The sequence below is a fragment of the Taurulus bubalis genome (assembly GCF_910589615.1).
Source record: "Taurulus bubalis genome assembly, chromosome: 14".
Lineage (NCBI taxonomy): Eukaryota > Metazoa > Chordata > Actinopteri > Perciformes > Cottidae > Taurulus > Taurulus bubalis.
Window position 1 is genome coordinate 12,350,809 of NC_136602.1, and position 19,333 is coordinate 12,370,141.

At 41.4% G+C, this 19,333-nt stretch overlaps 1 protein-coding gene across 1 annotated transcript; it reads right to left on the reverse strand.

Moving 5' to 3' along the window:
- Positions 1–3,519: 3,519 nt before the first annotated feature.
- ogdhl (oxoglutarate dehydrogenase L) lies at positions 3,520–17,386 on the reverse strand (the record flags this gene model as incomplete). Its single annotated transcript, XM_079229745.1, has 22 exons — positions 3,520–3,643; positions 3,749–3,903; positions 4,005–4,168; positions 4,255–4,327; positions 5,203–5,328; positions 5,846–5,917; positions 6,068–6,246; positions 6,320–6,447; positions 9,777–9,927; positions 10,381–10,509; positions 10,693–10,795; positions 11,435–11,587; positions 11,675–11,854; positions 12,280–12,408; positions 12,513–12,692; positions 12,772–12,862; positions 12,944–13,090; positions 13,560–13,714; positions 13,807–13,922; positions 15,654–15,756; positions 16,635–16,805; positions 17,165–17,386. 22 exons carry the CDS (start codon positions 17,384–17,386, stop codon positions 3,520–3,522), a joined length of 3,051 nt encoding a protein of 1,016 aa, XP_079085871.1.
- Positions 17,387–19,333: the final 1,947 nt, after the last annotated feature.

Below are 19,333 nucleotides of genomic sequence, written 5' to 3' on the forward strand. Positions count from 1 at the left end.
GGAACTGTCAGTGCCAGTGAAAACAAAGTGGTGATGTGATTTTAAGTGTATTTTTGTGCTGTCAAAATATGCACTGTAACTGTGATACCAAATGTTATGTAAACCTGTGTTGTTGTATATTGTAAAATGTATGACGTGCTGATGAAAATCAAATTGACTTATTCTTAGAGAATATTAGAGGTGTTTGGTTATTATGAGGACATTTGCTGTTGTCACATAGATGACTATCCAACATACAGCACTGATTCAAACGTCTGTCAAAATGTGCAGGTAAAAAAAAAATAAAGCTGAGCTTTTGATTGTTGTTTTGCACTTAACTGAGATGAATCAGGCAAAGAAAAGAGTACATTTATTTTTTGGTGTTGAGCAAATGTAGTTTGTCATCTTACTAGATGTCTCCTTGCAAATAGCATGCTGCTATCTAATAATTTTATGAAGATAAACTTGTTTTAACTAGAATCTTCTCTGCAATTTCCATTTGTGTTGTCTATAAATTGTGTCTAATGTACCAACAATACACATTCTATGACTTACATGTCTATTTAGCAACAAACGTATCCTTTAATAAAAAAAATGTATTCCATATGCTGGAAAAAGCAACTGACCAAGATTTTAAAGGGATGCTGTTTAGCTTTTCAAAGAATGTTAAGTGTGATGTAATGTAAAATTGTTTAATTGTAAATCTATGAAAAAATATATCAATTAAGTTATTTATTTTTGTATCATATAATTTAATGTAACAAAGTGTAAATCTAAGTTTTAAAAATAAATATATGAAACTTACTAATCAGAGGTTATCACTGTGTTAATGAATGTCCAATTGTATTTATGAAGTACTGTTGAAGAATAAAAGAATGAAACCATCTTTGCAATGGAGCTTATGAATCTAACGGAGTCGTAGAACACAGGAACTTCCTCCTTCAGGGGCTTCTGGGTATGTTTCTTTGCTGGTACAATTGGGATACCAACATGCTGTGTCTTTTTTGACTGTTTTAAGTGAGGTCAAACAGTGTGTGTCCAATATGTCTGCAGCCGCTCTGAGATCGCCCAAGTGGAACATGGTGGAGCTCGTGGTCAACGGGGAGATCGTCTTCAGCTGTAATATAAAGGAGCTGAAGTTTGGTTAGCTTTGACCTTCGACCAAAAGCGGGTACGACGTGTTACACTATTGTGATGTCATTGTGTGACTTTAGCAGAGTCATCATCTGAAACCTTTTTACTGAAGATACCATCTATTATATATATACACTCATGTGCATTCCGTTTTCTTTACAGTTACTTTGTATATAAATTCACTTATTTTTATTATTATTATTTGGATTGCTGCATGCATTCAGGTGTGCTGTTGGTGATTTAACTCATTATCATCACTACATTATAGCTAATCTTGTGGGCCGGTCATTTTTAGAGGGGGCATGTGTCACCCATTGCATATTCCAGGGCTATATATATATATATATTTTTAAATTCCTAAATGATGTTTACTATCACAAAGTAACTCACAGCGAAAACCTGGTTGTATAATTCCAGCATATGTTTACAGGTTGATTTCTGGTCATTTAATGAATATGCCATATGTAGTCCATTGTGTTCACTTTACTAAATGACAACTTGGGAGGTGACAGTGTACATGATGCCACTAACTGGTGTCTGCCCTTCTTTTTAAGTAAACCTTTTCTGAACAACAGCTACTGTATGGCATAACACTAAATGAAAACAATAGCACAGTAATATAATATAACAGTAGCACCACTAGAGCAGAGTCATACAGCCTGCAACCTGACTCACACAGTCACACAGACAAATGTATCTCAAGTCCATGGACCAAGGAGCCAGTAAGTCTGTAGCAGCAAAACATCCGAGGGTATTTAAAAAAAAAAAAAAAAAAGATATATATATATATCTTTTTTTTTTTTACACTGTCAAGCATCATCTGCAACCCAAAATCATGACCAAGCATCTTAATAAACTTAAATATATTTTATTGCATATCTCCTAATGCCCACATCAATTTGTGGACATAGTGTTTTCATTAAAAAACTAACACATCCATGAATCCGTCTTTAAAATAATTAGATATGTAAAATTACATCTGTACATGGTTTATGGTAAATCTCCCAGCTGAAAGTGAAAAAAGTTAAGCTATAGTATAGCAGTATAGCTAAACAGGAAGCATAACATTTCTAATCACACTGGCAACTAATATCTATTCTGTTAAATACCTGGATTTTTATGAGACAACCAAGCATCAATATTGTTCTGAAAGCATCGAAAGCATATTTGCTGTAGTTATGTGTGCGCATCCCTCAGCCTCCAAAGAGGAAGCTGAGCCTTATGTCCTCAAAAGAAAACATGGCTGCAAGTCGCTGTGCCAGCTGGCTCACGTCTCCTGGTGAAGTGAGGTGTGACAATAAATACTCACTCCTTCACTTATAGCCAAGGTAGCCAAAGCAAGTCCAGGCACTAAACCTACTGAAGTGTTACATTTCAAAACAGTCTTCATACCTGTGATATGTATTTTACATTCATTGTTTAATTACACCAGTTGGTGCTTTGTGTGCGTCTAATCGCTTCTGTTGATCATCTACAAATACAAATCTATACTACTATTACATACTAGTATTCAGCATGGCAGTAATAGAGGTATCTACAGTACTAAAGCTATCTAAATTATAATAATCCAAATTTTGGTGTGTGAATGTTATCAGGGCAACAGAGTGTACTGTTGTTACTTCACCACACAACTGGGTGACAATTATGTGACTTCTATTTGATGTTGGTCTGACAGTTTGTAGCATGGTTTAGAAGCTTAAAATCTCTTTAGACAAAACTTTGTGGTGCGTACACACATTGTACTTATTCTGTTATAAGCCCTGCACTGAGTAGTGTTGACTGAATGAAGTCCAGATCCAGACTACATGTGATCAGCCAGGTTTGATCCCACAGATAAGGTGTTTTGTGTGGATTGTTGCTTATCCAAACTGAAGATACAATGACCAAGAGTTATAAAGGGTGATATGAGGCTATACAAGTGAGAATTACTTGATTTCACTTGACGTGGGACATGGTCAGAGCACGTCTATCCCATGTCAGTGTTTGGGATACTCGCGAGGCCCCTGGGAAGACCAGTGTGTTCAATGTGTTCCCTTCTCTTGCCTAGTTGTGCTTCATGATGCTTTTCACATCATCGTAGTTGCAGGTCAAGCGTTAGGGTTAGGGCTATTATTGATCGGGTTTGAACAATGATCGCTTACTAAATCTGACAGTGAGAGCATCTCAATAAACATAAATGTTGTGCCGTCTGACCCAGGAATAAGTCAGTGAGCGCTGTCGATGTTTCTTTCACATACGATTATTACGGGTTGAAACTAAATTTACTAAAAAGACTATGCTCCAGATTGTCACAAAGCTTAAAGAGTTTTAAAATGTGCCAATTTGCCACATCAAGACTTAATATGTAGACCATAATGGTTGGAGATGAAACGGCACCTCCAGTCTGTTTCTTGCTCCAGTTCTCAGTTACAAGTCCTTCCCATGGAAGGCGCTCAGGTTGAACGCTGTGTCCATGAACCTCTTCAGCTCATTGAGGTGGGTGGACTTGTTCCCTGTCGCTGGAGCAGCCGCAGGGTCCCGTCCCACGTACCTGAAACACAACATTGAAGGTTTGTCACCTGATCCTCGAAAAACAAATCATTCCAATTCCCTCTGTCGTGAACAAATCAGGTGACAAGTGAACACAACCTCTTACCAAACTGACTTCCTGTTGGCCACCACTGTGAGGAAACGCGGCCGGACGTAATCATAGGAACCCATGTTCTTGTGCTCCTCCTGACACCAAACCAGCTCAGCGTTGGTATATTTCTCTACCTCTGCTCTGACCAGGTCAAACGGGAATGGAGAGATCTGAGGGGGGAAGTCAAGGAATAAGTAGAAGAGGAAATGATGACATTGCATCACTCTTATTTTGAAATCCAGTGCATGGCATGCGCTGAGGGAATAAACACCTGTTCAAGTCTGATGATGGCGATGTCTCTCTCCATGTTGTGCTGTTTCCTCTCTCGAGCCAGTTCATAGTAGACTTTGCCAGTACAGAAAATCACCCTCTTCACTTGATCTGGGTTTTGACTCGCAAGGCCCTTGTCTGACATCAACCTTTTGAATTTAGTGCCTACAGACATTGACTAGGATATGTTACACCAATCCAGTCCACCAACATTTATGACACATTTTTACTGAGACAAAGTAAAACTCCACCTTCAGCGAGCTCATCAAAACTGGACCTTGCATCAGGGTGCCTCAGCAGAGACTTCGGAGTGAAAATGATCAGCTGTGGAAAAAAAGAAAAAGATTCTGTCAATGACAAACAACAGATTGATTCTGTCATCCGTATCTTTTTTGGCCGCTTTAAAAAAACTCAAGAGAAAAAAGTTTTCACGCTTTTCACGCTAATTTGCTGCCACGATATAGCACGCAACATCAGTGTTGGGAAAACAAAACATTTCTTTAAAAATCAAGTAAATAAACCCCTTTGTGCTCAGTCGACCAAGTCCAGAGTTTTTCATAAAGACAAACAATATTATCCCCTATTGGCCCCCTCACTAATTTGCTCAGGAAGTCATTTTCTCATGCTTCGCCAAGCATTGCATTTATGTGCGACTGGGGATCAGTTAAGACTTTCACTGTGGCTGAAAACTGTGGGAGAATGAAAAAAGAGCTGTGCATATACACAAATAGAGAAACGCTTTACGTCCCAAAACTTTATATGAAAACTAGCACTACTTTAGAGGTTCTAATTACATATTGAGCCACATTTGTACTGTACATAAATTAGTAGGCACATACTATTAAAGTTCTGCATCTTTCTGAAAACTGAGATCCTTTTTTATATAGAATTATATGGTAACGTTTTAACAGTTTTAAGAAAAAGCAATGAAGAGATTTGAAAAGGACACAATCCCAGTTTGTGCCTCTTATGTTTTCATGTACATTTTTATTTTGTGTCTGCAAGGAAATACGGAATTGTCTTCTATACATTAGCAAGTCTTGTCAGATGACCACCTGGACATTTTATGGTAGTAGGTTTACTGGATGTGTGTAACGTCAACGCAATCTATGCTGAATTTCAAATATAAAATGAATAATTACAAAACAAGCACAAACTGGACATACATAAATTATAGTAAAGACGATGTTACACTTTACCGGTTTTCTGAATGGTAGCAGAATCTGCCGCCTGAGCACATGACAGAAATTAGCAGGCGTGGAGCAGTTTACCACAATCCAGTTACAGTCGTACAGCTGCTGGACCTCAAAATCTCCATTGAACTCCTTTAAAAAAAGTGCATGACTGTATCAGTGTACTGTATGTCACACGCTCGCACACGCTCGCTCACACATACACACACACACACACACACACACACACACACACACACACACACACACACACACACACAGATAATGGTAATCCCTTTGTGTGCTCCCACTAATAGTTTGATCAATAATCCATTTGAAGATGAATCTGGTAAGCTTCTGCTGATACAGCCCACTGTGGTTCCCTCCTTGAACGTTCACTCATACCAGGGCACCCTTGGGACCTGAGTTACTGCTGAACACCAACTCTTTGGAGGCCATAATGAAGAGACTTTTCAGCTCTAGAGAAATTGGCAATCATCACTTAAGCCATCACTAAAGTGGTCATGCATCAGCATAGCCAATAAAAGAGGAAGCTATTAGGTAATAACTGCAGCACACTGTGTGGTGACTCAGTGTTTGCATTAGGTAATGATGTTCCTCAAATTGGTAACCATTAGAGACATAATGTAAATTGTACATGTGAACATACAGGGAAGTGATCGGGATCATCTTTGCTCATCTGCAGGAAACGTTCAGGTCGAGCTGATGAATGTTCTGGGCCCTGAAGACAGAAGAGAAGAAGAGCGTATGACACATGATGACAAAATGGAAGAGGAATAACACTAAAACATGTATTCCAAAAACATCCAAATTCATCTGTAAATACTCCAGAAGGACATTGTATAGAGACTGCTTTATTTCCCCTTCTCACCATTCCCTCCATCCCATGTGGCAGCAGTAGGACAATACCATTGTTGCGGACCCACTTGGCCTGACCCGGGCTGATGAACTGGTCAATGATACACTGGGCTGTGTTGTGAAAGTCTCCAAACTGGGCCTCCCATAGGATCAGAGCATTCGGACTCGCCATGGCGAAGCCAAGCTCAAAACCTGCAGTCACAGGCATCATTATATGGAGCTCCAAAAAATGACTTATTAGCTTAAAGGATGCTGTGTGGCTTACCCAGCACTCCATACTCTGATAAGGAGCTGTTGCAGACAGTGTAAGGAGCCTGGTCTGCCCACAGGTGATTCATGGGAACACACATACGTTTGTCCACCTCTTGGTCGTGCAGAACATGATGACGGTGACTGCAAAAACAGAGGCAGAGACAGAAAGGCCTTTAACAGGCATAAAGAAACAGGAATTCAGCCATGTTATCCGCTATGTGAGCTTGTACTTAGTCACAGCTGTGGCTTGAGCTAACAGGCTCACAATGAAAATGCTAACATGCTATGTTATCATGTTTACAGTGTTAATCATCTTAGCTAAGTGTATTAGCATGCAAACCTTAACAAAGTGATTTGGATTCATACTTTGGGCACCGTGACAATCCATCCAATAGTTGTTGAGATATTTCAGGCCAGATCAAAGTGGACTCACATGACATTTAGCTGAGATTAATTTAAAAAGTTGGATATAAACAAAAACAACCACACAAATAAATGTAAGAGGCTGTGTGTATAACACATGTTATATAGCAAACAGTTTTCAGCAGTGCTGAAACATGATTATTTTCACAAGTGATTCAATTATGTAGTATTTGTTTTTACCCAAATTGTCTGTTTAAAAAAAAATGTTACTTGATAAATTAATTGATGATTATGAATTATTGATTCTAGCTTTAATACATAATGTCACCACTAGTATTTAAAGTAGAGGACAAAAAACAAAGTGTAGTATTTATAATAGCAGACCGATATTGCCACAAAATATCTTCAGGGCTCTTAAGCGGCCTTAAATGAAGATGGTGAAAACAACAGGGTAAAAGGATTTCTTAAAAAGGTTCTTATCGTAAGAGATGCACGGTGCGCACACAAACACACACTCCATGAAGACCACTCTCCCCATCTTCAGTCAGTATGAGGTCCAACAGGAGTTGATGGGAGCAAAGAACCAAGCATTAACAAACTCTAGCAGTCCGCTCGCTTCCAGTGCAAGAATCAGCCTTCAAAACCAGCTCGATCAGACAATCACTTACACCCCTTTAACATCACTTTAATGACATCTACACACACACACACGCGCGCATACTCTCTCACACACACACACACACACACACACACACACACACACACACACACACACACACACACACACACACACACAGTGCGAAAGGTTATGCAACGGCCAGGCGGAAGAACTGCAGGAAATAACCAAAATCTATTGATTATTATCTTGAAGATGATATATTACCACCTTGAAGAATAGATTTCATAATTGGAGTCGTCTGAATAACATCACCCATAATTGTGGACTAATGAAGGCATATAATGTACTGCATAATTGTTTTGTTTGATCCTTGATCCACATTCGCACATACACTTTCCGTTCAAGACATCATTTGATGAACGAACAAAATCAAGAGCATCCAGCATTAATTGAGATAACGCACATCATTTCACATTTCATTTTCTCGAACCGCTTGCATGCAATCCAAAGACGACCCAAAAACCTCACGAGAATTAGGTCTTTCGCTGGGTTTTCTTCATAAACTGTGTGCCCACTCCTCTCTTCTCTTCTTTCTTTCTTTCTTTCTTTCTTTCTTTCACATACACAAAAACACTCACACATTCTCTGCCTGGGGGCCCCATTAGTCAGGGAAAGGGGTGCACGGCGCACGCAACCCACCCAAACACGACGACAGAATCCATTAGTGCACGTTGTTACGTACATCACAGAAACGAAAACAGACCCACTCGACTGTAACATGCCAATATGCTCAGCTCCTAAGAACTATGAAGGGAAACAGAGTAGTGGGGGATGACAAAAAGTGTAGGTGGGGAAAAAAGCAGCAAGAGGTGGTAAAAGGGAGTAAAGTATACCTGAAGTACAATAAGAAAGAGAACAAATAATACAAAGTGGACTCTCAACTGACAAGGAAGAGGATTTAAATGAACAACAGGTGATGCGGAGATGAAGGGTGGAGTCTTTGACTGCTGTCATTTTTGTCAGCCGGGCAAATTACCCTGCTGGAGGGGACAGCGGAGGGGAAGTAGTAGATGTCCGTAGTAAATGCGAGGCAGAAGAAAAAGCCCCGTTGCCTCTGGTTAGTTAGTGTGATGTATGTTGCTGTGAGCAGAGAGAGGGGGGGAAGAGAGGGGTGGTGTCAGTGAAGATGGGCTGGTGGAGAAATGATAGGGGACAGATGAGACAGGCACAGTGAAAGGGGGAGCTGGTTTTGTTCATGTGTCACTCGTCCCTCCATACCATGACAACACCACGTGGGCTTCACAGTTCCCAAGAGACTGTGCTGATGTCTTCTGTCTGTCAGACCCGGCCAATTACTTAATTCACTATTTTTAGGTCACTGTTCTTTACCCTAAATGTCGGTTCAGTCTCAACAAATGAGCCAATTTAATTTAAAAACAATACATTTGGGGCAATATTAATTTACATCATTGTTAGTCTGGGTGGTTAGTTGAACTCATTATCACAGTGTGGAAAGATATTTTCCAATAATGATCCAGTGTTGTACATTAAATAAAAAAATACAAAAACTCTCCCTGAGTAAACAACTCAGTTTATTAATTCTGGGCCAATCCCTGATTCTTATTTTGCCATTTTTGCCTGCATTTGAAAGAGGCAGCCTAACATTGGGAGAGAGAGAGCGGGGGAGGCGTGGAGGGGGGCCGTGACATGCAACAGGTCCCAAGGCCAGAATCAAAATAACAATGCAGTTAAATTACGTCATGCGCTTAAACCATTTGGCTACCAATGCGCTCCAGACAACACACTTGTTGAATTATAAAAATATAATTAAATTTCATATATGATATGATTAAGCTCTAAGTTTGTTTAGCACCAATTAGCAACACGCCTTGTAAGGAAAGACAAAGCTAATTTGTGACTGGAAAAACCCATTAAGGGAGTTCTTTAAGCGAGTAAAGAGACAATGTCTTCACAAATGGTAAATGGACCTGTACTTGTATATCTCTCTTCTAGACTTCCGACCGCTCAAAGCACTTTAACACTACATGACATCATTCACCCATTCACACCCATTCATACACTGGTGGGAGGAGCTACCATGCAAGGTGCCATCTTCCCATCAGGACTAATTAACATTCACACACATTCACTCCCCGTAGGCACAGCTACGGGAGCAATTTGGGGTTAAGAGTCTCGCCCAAGGACACATCGACATGGATTTGCGGAGCCGGGGCTCGAACCGCCGATCCTCTGATTGAAGGACGACCCTGCTCACCACTGAGAAACCGTAGCCCCTCTCAAGGACTCTCAAGCTATAAAAATGAAGACGGATGAAATCAATATTCCTGAAATGCTCTGTTTATTAAATGAATACACTTACTTATTATTATACTGTGGTGGAAGAGAGGGCTTTTCCTGGTGTAGGAGCATTCAGAGAGATCCTTGAAGAGGCAACATTGTTTTTTCAGTTGGGTTGACATGCACTCACCTAAAGGTGCCCCGCTCTACATCCTGCCCGCTGAGTCGTACATGAATGCCATCTTTGAGAAGGGAACCAAAGGCCATGTACTCTCCTAGAGCCCAGTCCATCTGCCGATTCTTCACCAGGTCAGCTCGACCACGCAAGATACGAGACACACCTGGAGAACCCCCGCACACACAGGCAGACAGAGAAACAAAAATGAAACCAAGTGATTTCTTAGGAGAGCACTGGGGAAGCGAGCGTAAAAAGCAATGGACTGACGCACTGTGTTGTAAATAACATTAAAAACCCTTGTGGCAGTCTTAATTGTTATAGCGTGCGCCAAATCAGCTGTGCAGGCTAAACACCTGCTGTTAGGAAAGGATGTGTTTACAGGTGAACTGCTTTAATCGACTTAGGATCATCGCTGCAGACAACAAATTAAGTAATCGTGGCACTGAGGTTTAAGTGTTTTACGGATCTTGGTCATTCAGCAGCATGTATCTCGTATCCTGCAGTAATATGGGAGCTTCTGTCATTGAGTAGATTTCTAGCAACACATATCAGTCGGACGACTGTCATCAGATATTTCTGTCTACTCTATTCTCCAGCACAAAGCTACTAAGCTCACCAGGATGGATCTTAAAGTCTTCCAGAGGCACTGAGCTGGCTGTCTGGCCAATGTGCTGCAGGACCCGCTCATCCAGTCCTGTGGGGACACAGCTCATGCTCCTGGGCTCTCCCTCAGCCGTGAAGAAATCTACAAAGAGAGAGCGAGTGAGAGAGAGAGAGAGAGAGAGAGAGAGAGAGAGAGAGAGAGAGAGAGAGAGAGAGAGAGAGAGAGAAAGAGACAGCTTCAACAGAAAGTATCCACAGAAAAATAAGCCAATCAAAAGATTTGTTTTCTTAACTTGAATTACTGGATTGCAAATGAACAATTTACCTGGCCAGGGGGAGTCGAGCCAGTGTCGAATGTGTAAAATCTTTTCATCCTTGGATCTTGTGTATGCCTCCTCACATATCTTGTCATATTTGGCAACTTCTTCCTGCAAAGAACAACTGATTAACTGATAATAACCACAAATTAACTGATGCACAGTTTAATTACTTCAATTAAAGGACTACAGCTAACCAACACTGAGTGTAAATGAAGCAGAAAGAAAGAGAACGAGAAAGAGAGAGAGAGAGAGAGAGAGAGAGAAATATTAGGAGGAGAGAAGTCTCCACTGGCAGTAATGGTTCTGCCTTGCAATATTACAGATGAGTCCAAATAGCAGGCCACACAGCAGAAAACAATGTCCATCAAAAGCCAGGAAGTATTTCTTTGACATCGGGATATAAAAAAAAAAATCAGAATGGATGCTACAATCAAAGTTTCTGTTTTGGATGAAGAGCCTGAGCAATTCCATTGAATGGTGCAAGAAACTGAGGTGCACTTCAACTTCATTGAGCAATATATTCTCTATGTGAGGGATCGTGAGGCTAGGTGATTGAACTGAGGCAGTAAATTGAAACTCAAACACAGCAGTGCTGGCGCAACACATTTACTCGAAGGCTAGGTAATATCTAAGCGTGATTTAATGCACATAGCTCCCCGGATGGTGATGCTAAATAAAAACCGTATACAGTAACGGCCACCAACATACAGTATATTTAACAAGTGCAAACAGCATTAGATCACAAACCTCAAATTCCTGCAGTGTTACCACTCCCTCTGCAATCAGCCTGTCGGAGTACTTTTTCAGCACATTCTGCTGCTGACGGATCTGTTTGTACATCAGCGGCTGGGTGAACATGGGCTCGTCCATCTCATTATGACCAAACCGTCTGTAACAAACCTGTAAATACACACGCAGGAATCATGTCTGAGTGTGCACTTATAGTTGTGTTTCCTGTAATTCCATTAAGACTTGGGTGTAACTAACCAAGTCAATGACAACATCCTTGTTGAAGATGGTCCTCCACTCTGCAGCCACCCGACACACGTACATGACAGCCTCGGGGTCATCGGCATTCACATGGAAGATGGGTGCATTGACAACCCGAGCCACATCGGTGGGGTAGGGGGAGGAGCGGGCCACTCGAGGGTCTGTGGTGAAGCCAATCTGAGAGGCAACAATCACACGCAAAATTTGACATAATTTAAAGCCAAGTATCACATGCAAATGTATTGACATGATGTTCAGTAGAACAAAATACGCATGCACATTGTGAAATATCGTAATACGTGTAAAACGAAAGGTTTAACAGCTAATTTTCTTAGTAAAGTAAAACACCTTACTTTAAACAACAGATTTGTATAAATCAATAAAACAATATGGTCACAGCTTAAGTTGACAGACGATAGTGAATTATTGTCCAGCCCCAGTTATAAAAAGTTGCAGAAGTAATACAGATCTAGTAGTAACAGTGAGATTATTTGTATTAGATTAGTATGACTGCCATAACATGTGAGTACATTATTACAAAATATATGCATTCTAGTAATTGGTAAATGTGGCAGGTCACATGACACCAAACACTCCAATACCTGGTTGTTGACCACCACATGGATCGTACCATGTGTGGTGTAGGAGGGGAGCTCACTCAGGTGGAAAGTCTCATACACAACTCCTTGTCCAGCAAAAGCAGCATCGCCATGCATCAAGATGGACATCACCTGTAAAAATCACATCATAGACTGAACAGGACAGAGTAGCACAATGCATCTCTAATGGAAATCTATATTTACAGCACCAAACAAGCCAGTACAGTAAGTGTTACCTTCTTTCCCTGAGTGTCTCCTCTGTAGAACTGCTCAGCTTTGGCCTTGCCCTGAACCACTGGATCCACTGCCTCCAGGTGGGAGGGGTTTGCCATGAGTGACAGAGTGATGTTCTTGTCTGTCTCGCGGTTTATCCTCTCGTGGTACATCCCAAGGTGGTATTTAACATCACCCGACCCCTACAGGTGACGAGAACGGTTTATGAAATGCTTTCCTCTGATACTTTTCCACACTGTAACGCACCTGCAGTTCCCTTACCTCATCGGCAGCCTCTAACTTGGGGTCAAACTGACAGAAGATCTGATCCAGGTCCTTACGGATCACGTTAGCCAACACATTCAGTCGACCCCTAAATCAAATATGGAGGGACAAGAATCAGCTATGAACACAGATTGAGCTAAAATGCAAGGACATGTGTAATAGACAGTACCGATGTGGCATCCCCATGATCACGCTGTCGATGCCAGCAGCGCTCGACTTGTCAATCATGGTTTTAAGGGCAGGGATGAGCACTTCACAGCCCTCCAGACCAAAACGTTTCTCTGATGACCACTTTCTGGCCAGGAAGTCCTCAAACCTGGACATGAAGAATGTTCAGATGTAAGGTTCATTTATTTGCAAAACTCATGATACAAATGACACTACTACTGATTGATAATGATGACGTAAAAGCTTCGTACCGAAAATAATTAAGGGGAAAAAACTATGGTTTAGAGAACTTGTACTCAAGAATTTAGCTTCAGTACCAATGTGGGTTTTAATAGGAATGATAATCCTGCAACAGCATAGTACAAGAACAACTACAATACGAAGTGTATTCACAGTAACAATAGACAGATCACTTCTAGGAAACTCCAGTAACTCGTGAGATCATTCATCAAAGAGGAAAATTAGCTCACATGAAAAATAGGGTGTTTATCTCTCCAAATATATGCGTGTGCATGTTTTGTTATTGTTATATGAGGCTCTGATGTGAGCTATAACTAAAATTGAGGTATTGTGCTGTCATCAAAGTGTAAGTCAGTGTATGATTATTCACTGCTGACCGAGTGGATCTGATCAGGCGGGCTAGCAAAGTCCTCTTCTCAGCATTAGTGAACTGCATGATTCCTGGAGTCTCAAATTTCTGACGAATCCACTGACACTGGTCCACGTTGTTAATGAACATGAATTCAACTCCTATATGACCACAGTACGACGTCTGAAAAAGAACAGATAACAAACAAATAACATTGTACAGTTTCATGGCCCCCATCCCCATCATTAACACATGCATGAAAACAAATAAAATACCTCCAGTCTTCGTATGATCTCTTTAAGAGGAAGAGTGTTGTCTGCTCCTCCGATGAAGGAGGTGGGGGGAAGTTGAAAGCTTCTATCCAAGTCAGACTCATCAAGACCGTAGAAACCTACGATAACCCCATGGGAAACACAGGTTTGTTGAAGACCTTTGAGACAGGACTAACACATATTCTTCTTCATATTCTTGCCAAAAATAATCTCCCTCCCAAATTATAGTTAAAGTAATGTTTTATGTATTGATATGTATCAATTGCTATCATGTGTTTGTGCAGTACCACACTGTAGAGGAGTGAAGCTGCCAGATTACGAGGAGCACTAAACCTAAATATCAATCATTGGTTGCAGCTTTTCCAGAGTAAGGACTTGCTGGTTTGATTGGTTTTACAGCATTGTAAATTTAATATTTTGAGGTGTTGGACTGTTGGTTGGGCAAAACAAGCACAACGTTTTTAAACTGTATAGCTTTGCATTGATTTGAACACATAATAACCAACAGACACGTTGTTTTAATTATACATATAAATATCACCGGCAGCCTTAACTGAGGTAGCAATCTTATTGAAAGGGTCGCCTAATCACTTTTTGGAATGGACTTTTTTTAACGAATAGGACAGTCATGCTCCCTGCAAACGGTACAGGGAATTAACTTACATCTTGATCGTAGTAAATTTGTTTTTGACAAAAACTGTCAAAAAAAAAACCTTGGTTATGAAGTAAAAACAACTTCCGGGATGTGTTTACAATAGCATGACCTGCGGAGATACAGTATCCATACCAGAGGACCCACCTAAGTTTCAGTGCTGACAAAGCCCACCTGAGAGAGCTGGTCAAGCTCAAGATCTCAGGCAACATAAGAGGAGACAGGTGCAAATCATATTAGGAATACAGCAAAGACGAAGAGGGCCAAAAATAGACTCTTGTACTATCAGCTGACCAAATAAGGGTCCACGGAGGCTGTCATTAGCTTTCATTAGGGAGCTATAGCCCTGGTAGCAATACACAATGCAACGCTATGTCCTGACACACAACGATCACCGATAACAGCGGCAACAGAAACAATGTCTCTCTCTTTCCTCTTTACTAGCTATTACTGTAGACTTCGATCGCTTTCAGTGGCCGTCCCGCATCCACCGATCCTCAGTCCACTAAATGAAATGGAGAATGACAAGAGCTTGGCCTGAGATTAATGACAGCATTAGGCTGACCAGCAAGTATACAGACTATGCGGGGAAACACAATGGGGCCTTTTATACTGAAATACCACTCACACTCTCGAGTCTGAGAGTTATGCAACCCTGGGTCTGTATAAAGTGTGTATGGATGCACCTGTATTTACTGTATTTTTAAATAAAATAAATGTTATTGTAATTAAGTGGAGGAAATATTTAAATCCATATATTTTCATTATGAATGGCAAAATAAGCTTTTGAAGTAAACCGGCAAATGAGAATAATTATGCTTATGACTGAAATCTGTAAGTTAAACAAGTATCCTAAGGTAATTAAAAGGAAGGATTTCTATAGTAGGAAGGTAATTAGCATATTCACTGCCTGTGGCTTAACTCTATATGCGTTTAGTTAGCAATGATGGATAACATTGTTCTATACAATATCCACACAAAGTCTAAAACTGAAAATATATTACAGTAGACCTGTATTTTGATGACAAAACATGTTATTGTGAGATGTATTTTTTAAATGGTTATGAAACTACTTGAGTAAATGAAAAACTATGAATATAATCTACTCAAGACATGATGACAATCTTTTTCTCACAATTTAGATTTTTGTAGGCTTTTGTGATGTGTTTGGTATGATTGCTGGGGTTGTGAGGCTCACCTAATTTATCGATAGTGGTGATCAGGTCGGAGGGAACAAAAGAGTCCAGGTCAGCCTCCAGGATCCCCAGAGGGTCTAACTGGGCAACATGGTGACCACGAATCTACACAGAGAGACAGACAAAGATGTGAGGTAGGGAGAAAAGAAGAGTTCAGGAGAATTACGTCAGAGAAAGTGACAGATAGGAGAGAATAAGATTTAGCATCATGATGCTGAGTGTGAACAGCTGGAGAATACGCTAACATTCAGTTATAGGTCAGCCTCTCTAAGAAAAGAGCCCCGAGGGAGTGCTTTTATGTCTATGTACACACACACACACACACACACACACACACACACACACACACACACACACACACACACACACACACACACACACACACATACACATACACATTCCCACCAGGATTGCAGCAAACTGGGAATAAAAGTGATGCCTTTGCCAAAACACAGAATTTAATAAATCCCTCAGATAGTTCTTCGAATTAATTTGAGGTTGAGGGAAAATGTTACCACCTGTTTTGTTTAAGTAGTCTCTTTGATATTGCCAGTTTTCAAAAAGCGGAAAGGGTAAGTAGGCTCGAGTTAATCTTGCAATTTGCATAACCTCGTGCAGTGACAAACAAATTGTGTATTCCTTTTAATACAAGGACATACGGTATAAACAGCTTTCATTGCCAGATGCATCTGTTGCGGCAAGTCAAGTGGATTTTGTTTGATGCATTTTTCACACACACGTCAGAGATACAAATAGTCAGCCAGTTGTGGCTCGAGGATGACATCTTAATTCTGTACACAGACACTGCTTTACAATTTAAACGGATGCCCATGAGATATGTGATTCATCTTTTAATTTGTAAATAACATAAATGTACATTATACAAGCGTGTGTGTGTGTGTGTGTGTGTGTGTGTGTGTGTGTGTGTGTGTGTGTGTGTGTGTGTGTGTGTGTCACAGCTTGGCCGGGTGAGTGAGGAGTACCTGGTAGGCTCTAATGAGCGTGTGCACGGCCAGGTGGTCCTCCACCACTTTCTGTGCCATGTCTGGTGAGAGGGGCAGCGCTCGGCCTTGGAGCAGAGCGGAGGGGCGTCTCTCGCCCGCCTCGCCAGACAGACTAGAGGCCTGGATGTTACGGAAAAATGTGTCCCAAGACTAGAACACACAGAAAGAAAGATCCAGAGGTAAGCAGGCCCGCCGCAAACACGGACCAGGAGTATCACTGCTGCTTACTGGGTTGGAGATGGCGGGACAGAGAAACGCTGGACAGGAAGACATTTCAGCAGTAGCCTCTATTTGTAGATGCCCCAAGCAAATGACCTACAAGCACATCCTAGTGCACATTTATTAAGTGTCCTTTTCAAGAGCAACACTGGCAGCAGCAGTTTATAATGTAGCTGCCATACCCACCCAATAATGTGTGCTGGACATTGTCCCCACTGAAAATGCTCTCAAATCCATTGATGGGCAAAAGCATAATGTGGAAAGAAATGGCACATCTTGCACTCTGTTACCTCGTGGACGTTTGTATGATCCTCCAGCCAGGCAAAGTACATCTCCTCCACATAGCTGGAGCTGCTGGTCACCGCGGAGAGAACAGGCGCAGCCCCGGAGGAGCAGCCTCTCCTGGGATCAACCCAGCGCCTGGCCGGGGCACCTCCACACCATCGCAGCCACTGACGCCCTCCAACACACCCGCCTCTCAGCACACCCGCTAACGCCCGAAACGGACTCATAGCTGGAGTGGCACGGTGGAAGAGAACGTTGGGGGTTAGAGAGAGTCAACAATTCATCTCGATGTTTTGATTGACAATTTATATAATAACCTCTGAATAGATATTTCTGAATGTCACACACCATGCTGCTTAAATTGTAGGTTACGCACAGAGGCAGAGCGCATATATCGCACTATTATTGCGCACCTCATGAATGAAATGACCTTTACATGCGTGTACTCCTGATGGGCTTTCCACTGATTGAAGCGACATATACGTGATGTAAAACCTCTGCAAGACTAATTACGGCCACGTTCACGGCCTGCGCGTTTGTTTCTGCGCAAAGTCTCTGTAGCTGCAACAAGCGCGTAACCGCGAACAGCCAAAGTGTGACAGTCTGCCGCCGCAGCAACTACAGCTACTAACTTTCTCACCTTTTCCTGCAGGATGCTTACACGCTTTCTTCAAGCTACAGTACTGAAATCAATTCCAAACCATTGCCTATATTATCTTGGGTCTATTTCCCCTTGACCACTAATCCCTCAACGTCAACATAAATCCTCATAATCCCCCCTCGTCTCTGCGTGTCGCGCGGCATCACGGGAAATAGCGCAGTGGTTTAAAATGGCACTCCCGTTTCACTTCTATACATTACATTTACCTTAGCCTCCGATTATCATCGCCGGAGGATGTAAACAGAACAGGTATCAGTGAAGGTGACAGATCCAAGTGCATGCACGGCTTGACACGCCCCCTCGCGTGTCAGGTGGTGCTTCCTGTGAGCCTGCTGCACCCAAGGGTGCCGGTGGTGCCGAGGTAACGGACCAACACACCATCTCAGGGAGACAGAAAGGACACCACTTAATTATCTTTGATAAAAACACACAGACACAGATATCAATGTATTATTGTGTTTGTGGGGTTTACTTGTAACAGCAATCAATGTTATAATCAGACTACTTGCCGTAATCTATGAGTCCCTGCACACACTTCTCATTCAGACAGGTCATTTTTCCCTCTAAGTTACATCACGCATATGTCTTTCCCCTCAGTGTTAATTATATAAGGCAATTAAACTTGTATAAAGGCTGAACATGAGTCATTTGAGCAAGTGGTTTCAGATTGATGGGCTTCTACCTTGAGTGGGTTAAACAATAAGATAATTGGCCCTCCCTCCCTCCCTCTCTCCAGCCTCTGCCATGCCTCCCTCCCCAACTCCACTCCCTCTCTCTTTCCCTCTCCTCCTCATCTAGATTTCCATCATTCATACTTGCTGGCACAGAATGAACAGTATTATCAATCATGACAAACACGACAGTGGAAAGGGGCAAATGGAGTGGGCCTGAGTTGCAAGAGGATCTAAAAGACAGTGCAGGTCTAAATATCAGAGTATCACATGAAATAGACCATTGTCATGTTATTGTTTATTTTTACTAACAATTTGTGTTTATCTCCCCTTTCAACAACAGCAAAATGTCTACATTTAACCATTAACATATGTATTCACATAATGCACAGCATACTTTATACAACCAAGCAACAAAAACAAACCCACGACAAGAGCATATTCTCTGTGCATTAAGTCTAAAACACGACACAGTGATGCTCAGTGTTTCCCTTTTCAATATTTGCATTTGTGTTTGCTGCTGGTCTCCGGCTGACCTGGAGTACGTAGGGTCAGGCAATTATGAACTGAAATGCCATTTGTTGTAGTGATTTCGCCGCCTGACAAAGATGGAGTGAAGACCAGTTGCTTTCTGGCGTTTTATTAATAGTGTTCATCGATGAAAAGAACTGTGCCGCTGGGTAACATTACAGGCTCAGTGTTAAATTACATCCTGTTTTAGAATAATTACACCAGTAGACAGGCCAAACCTGAACCAGTGGGAAATTAAACAAGTGACAATCTCTCTAACCTTCTATTTTTGTTGACATAAATTGTTGTTTAAATGTGAATAACAGTCGAAA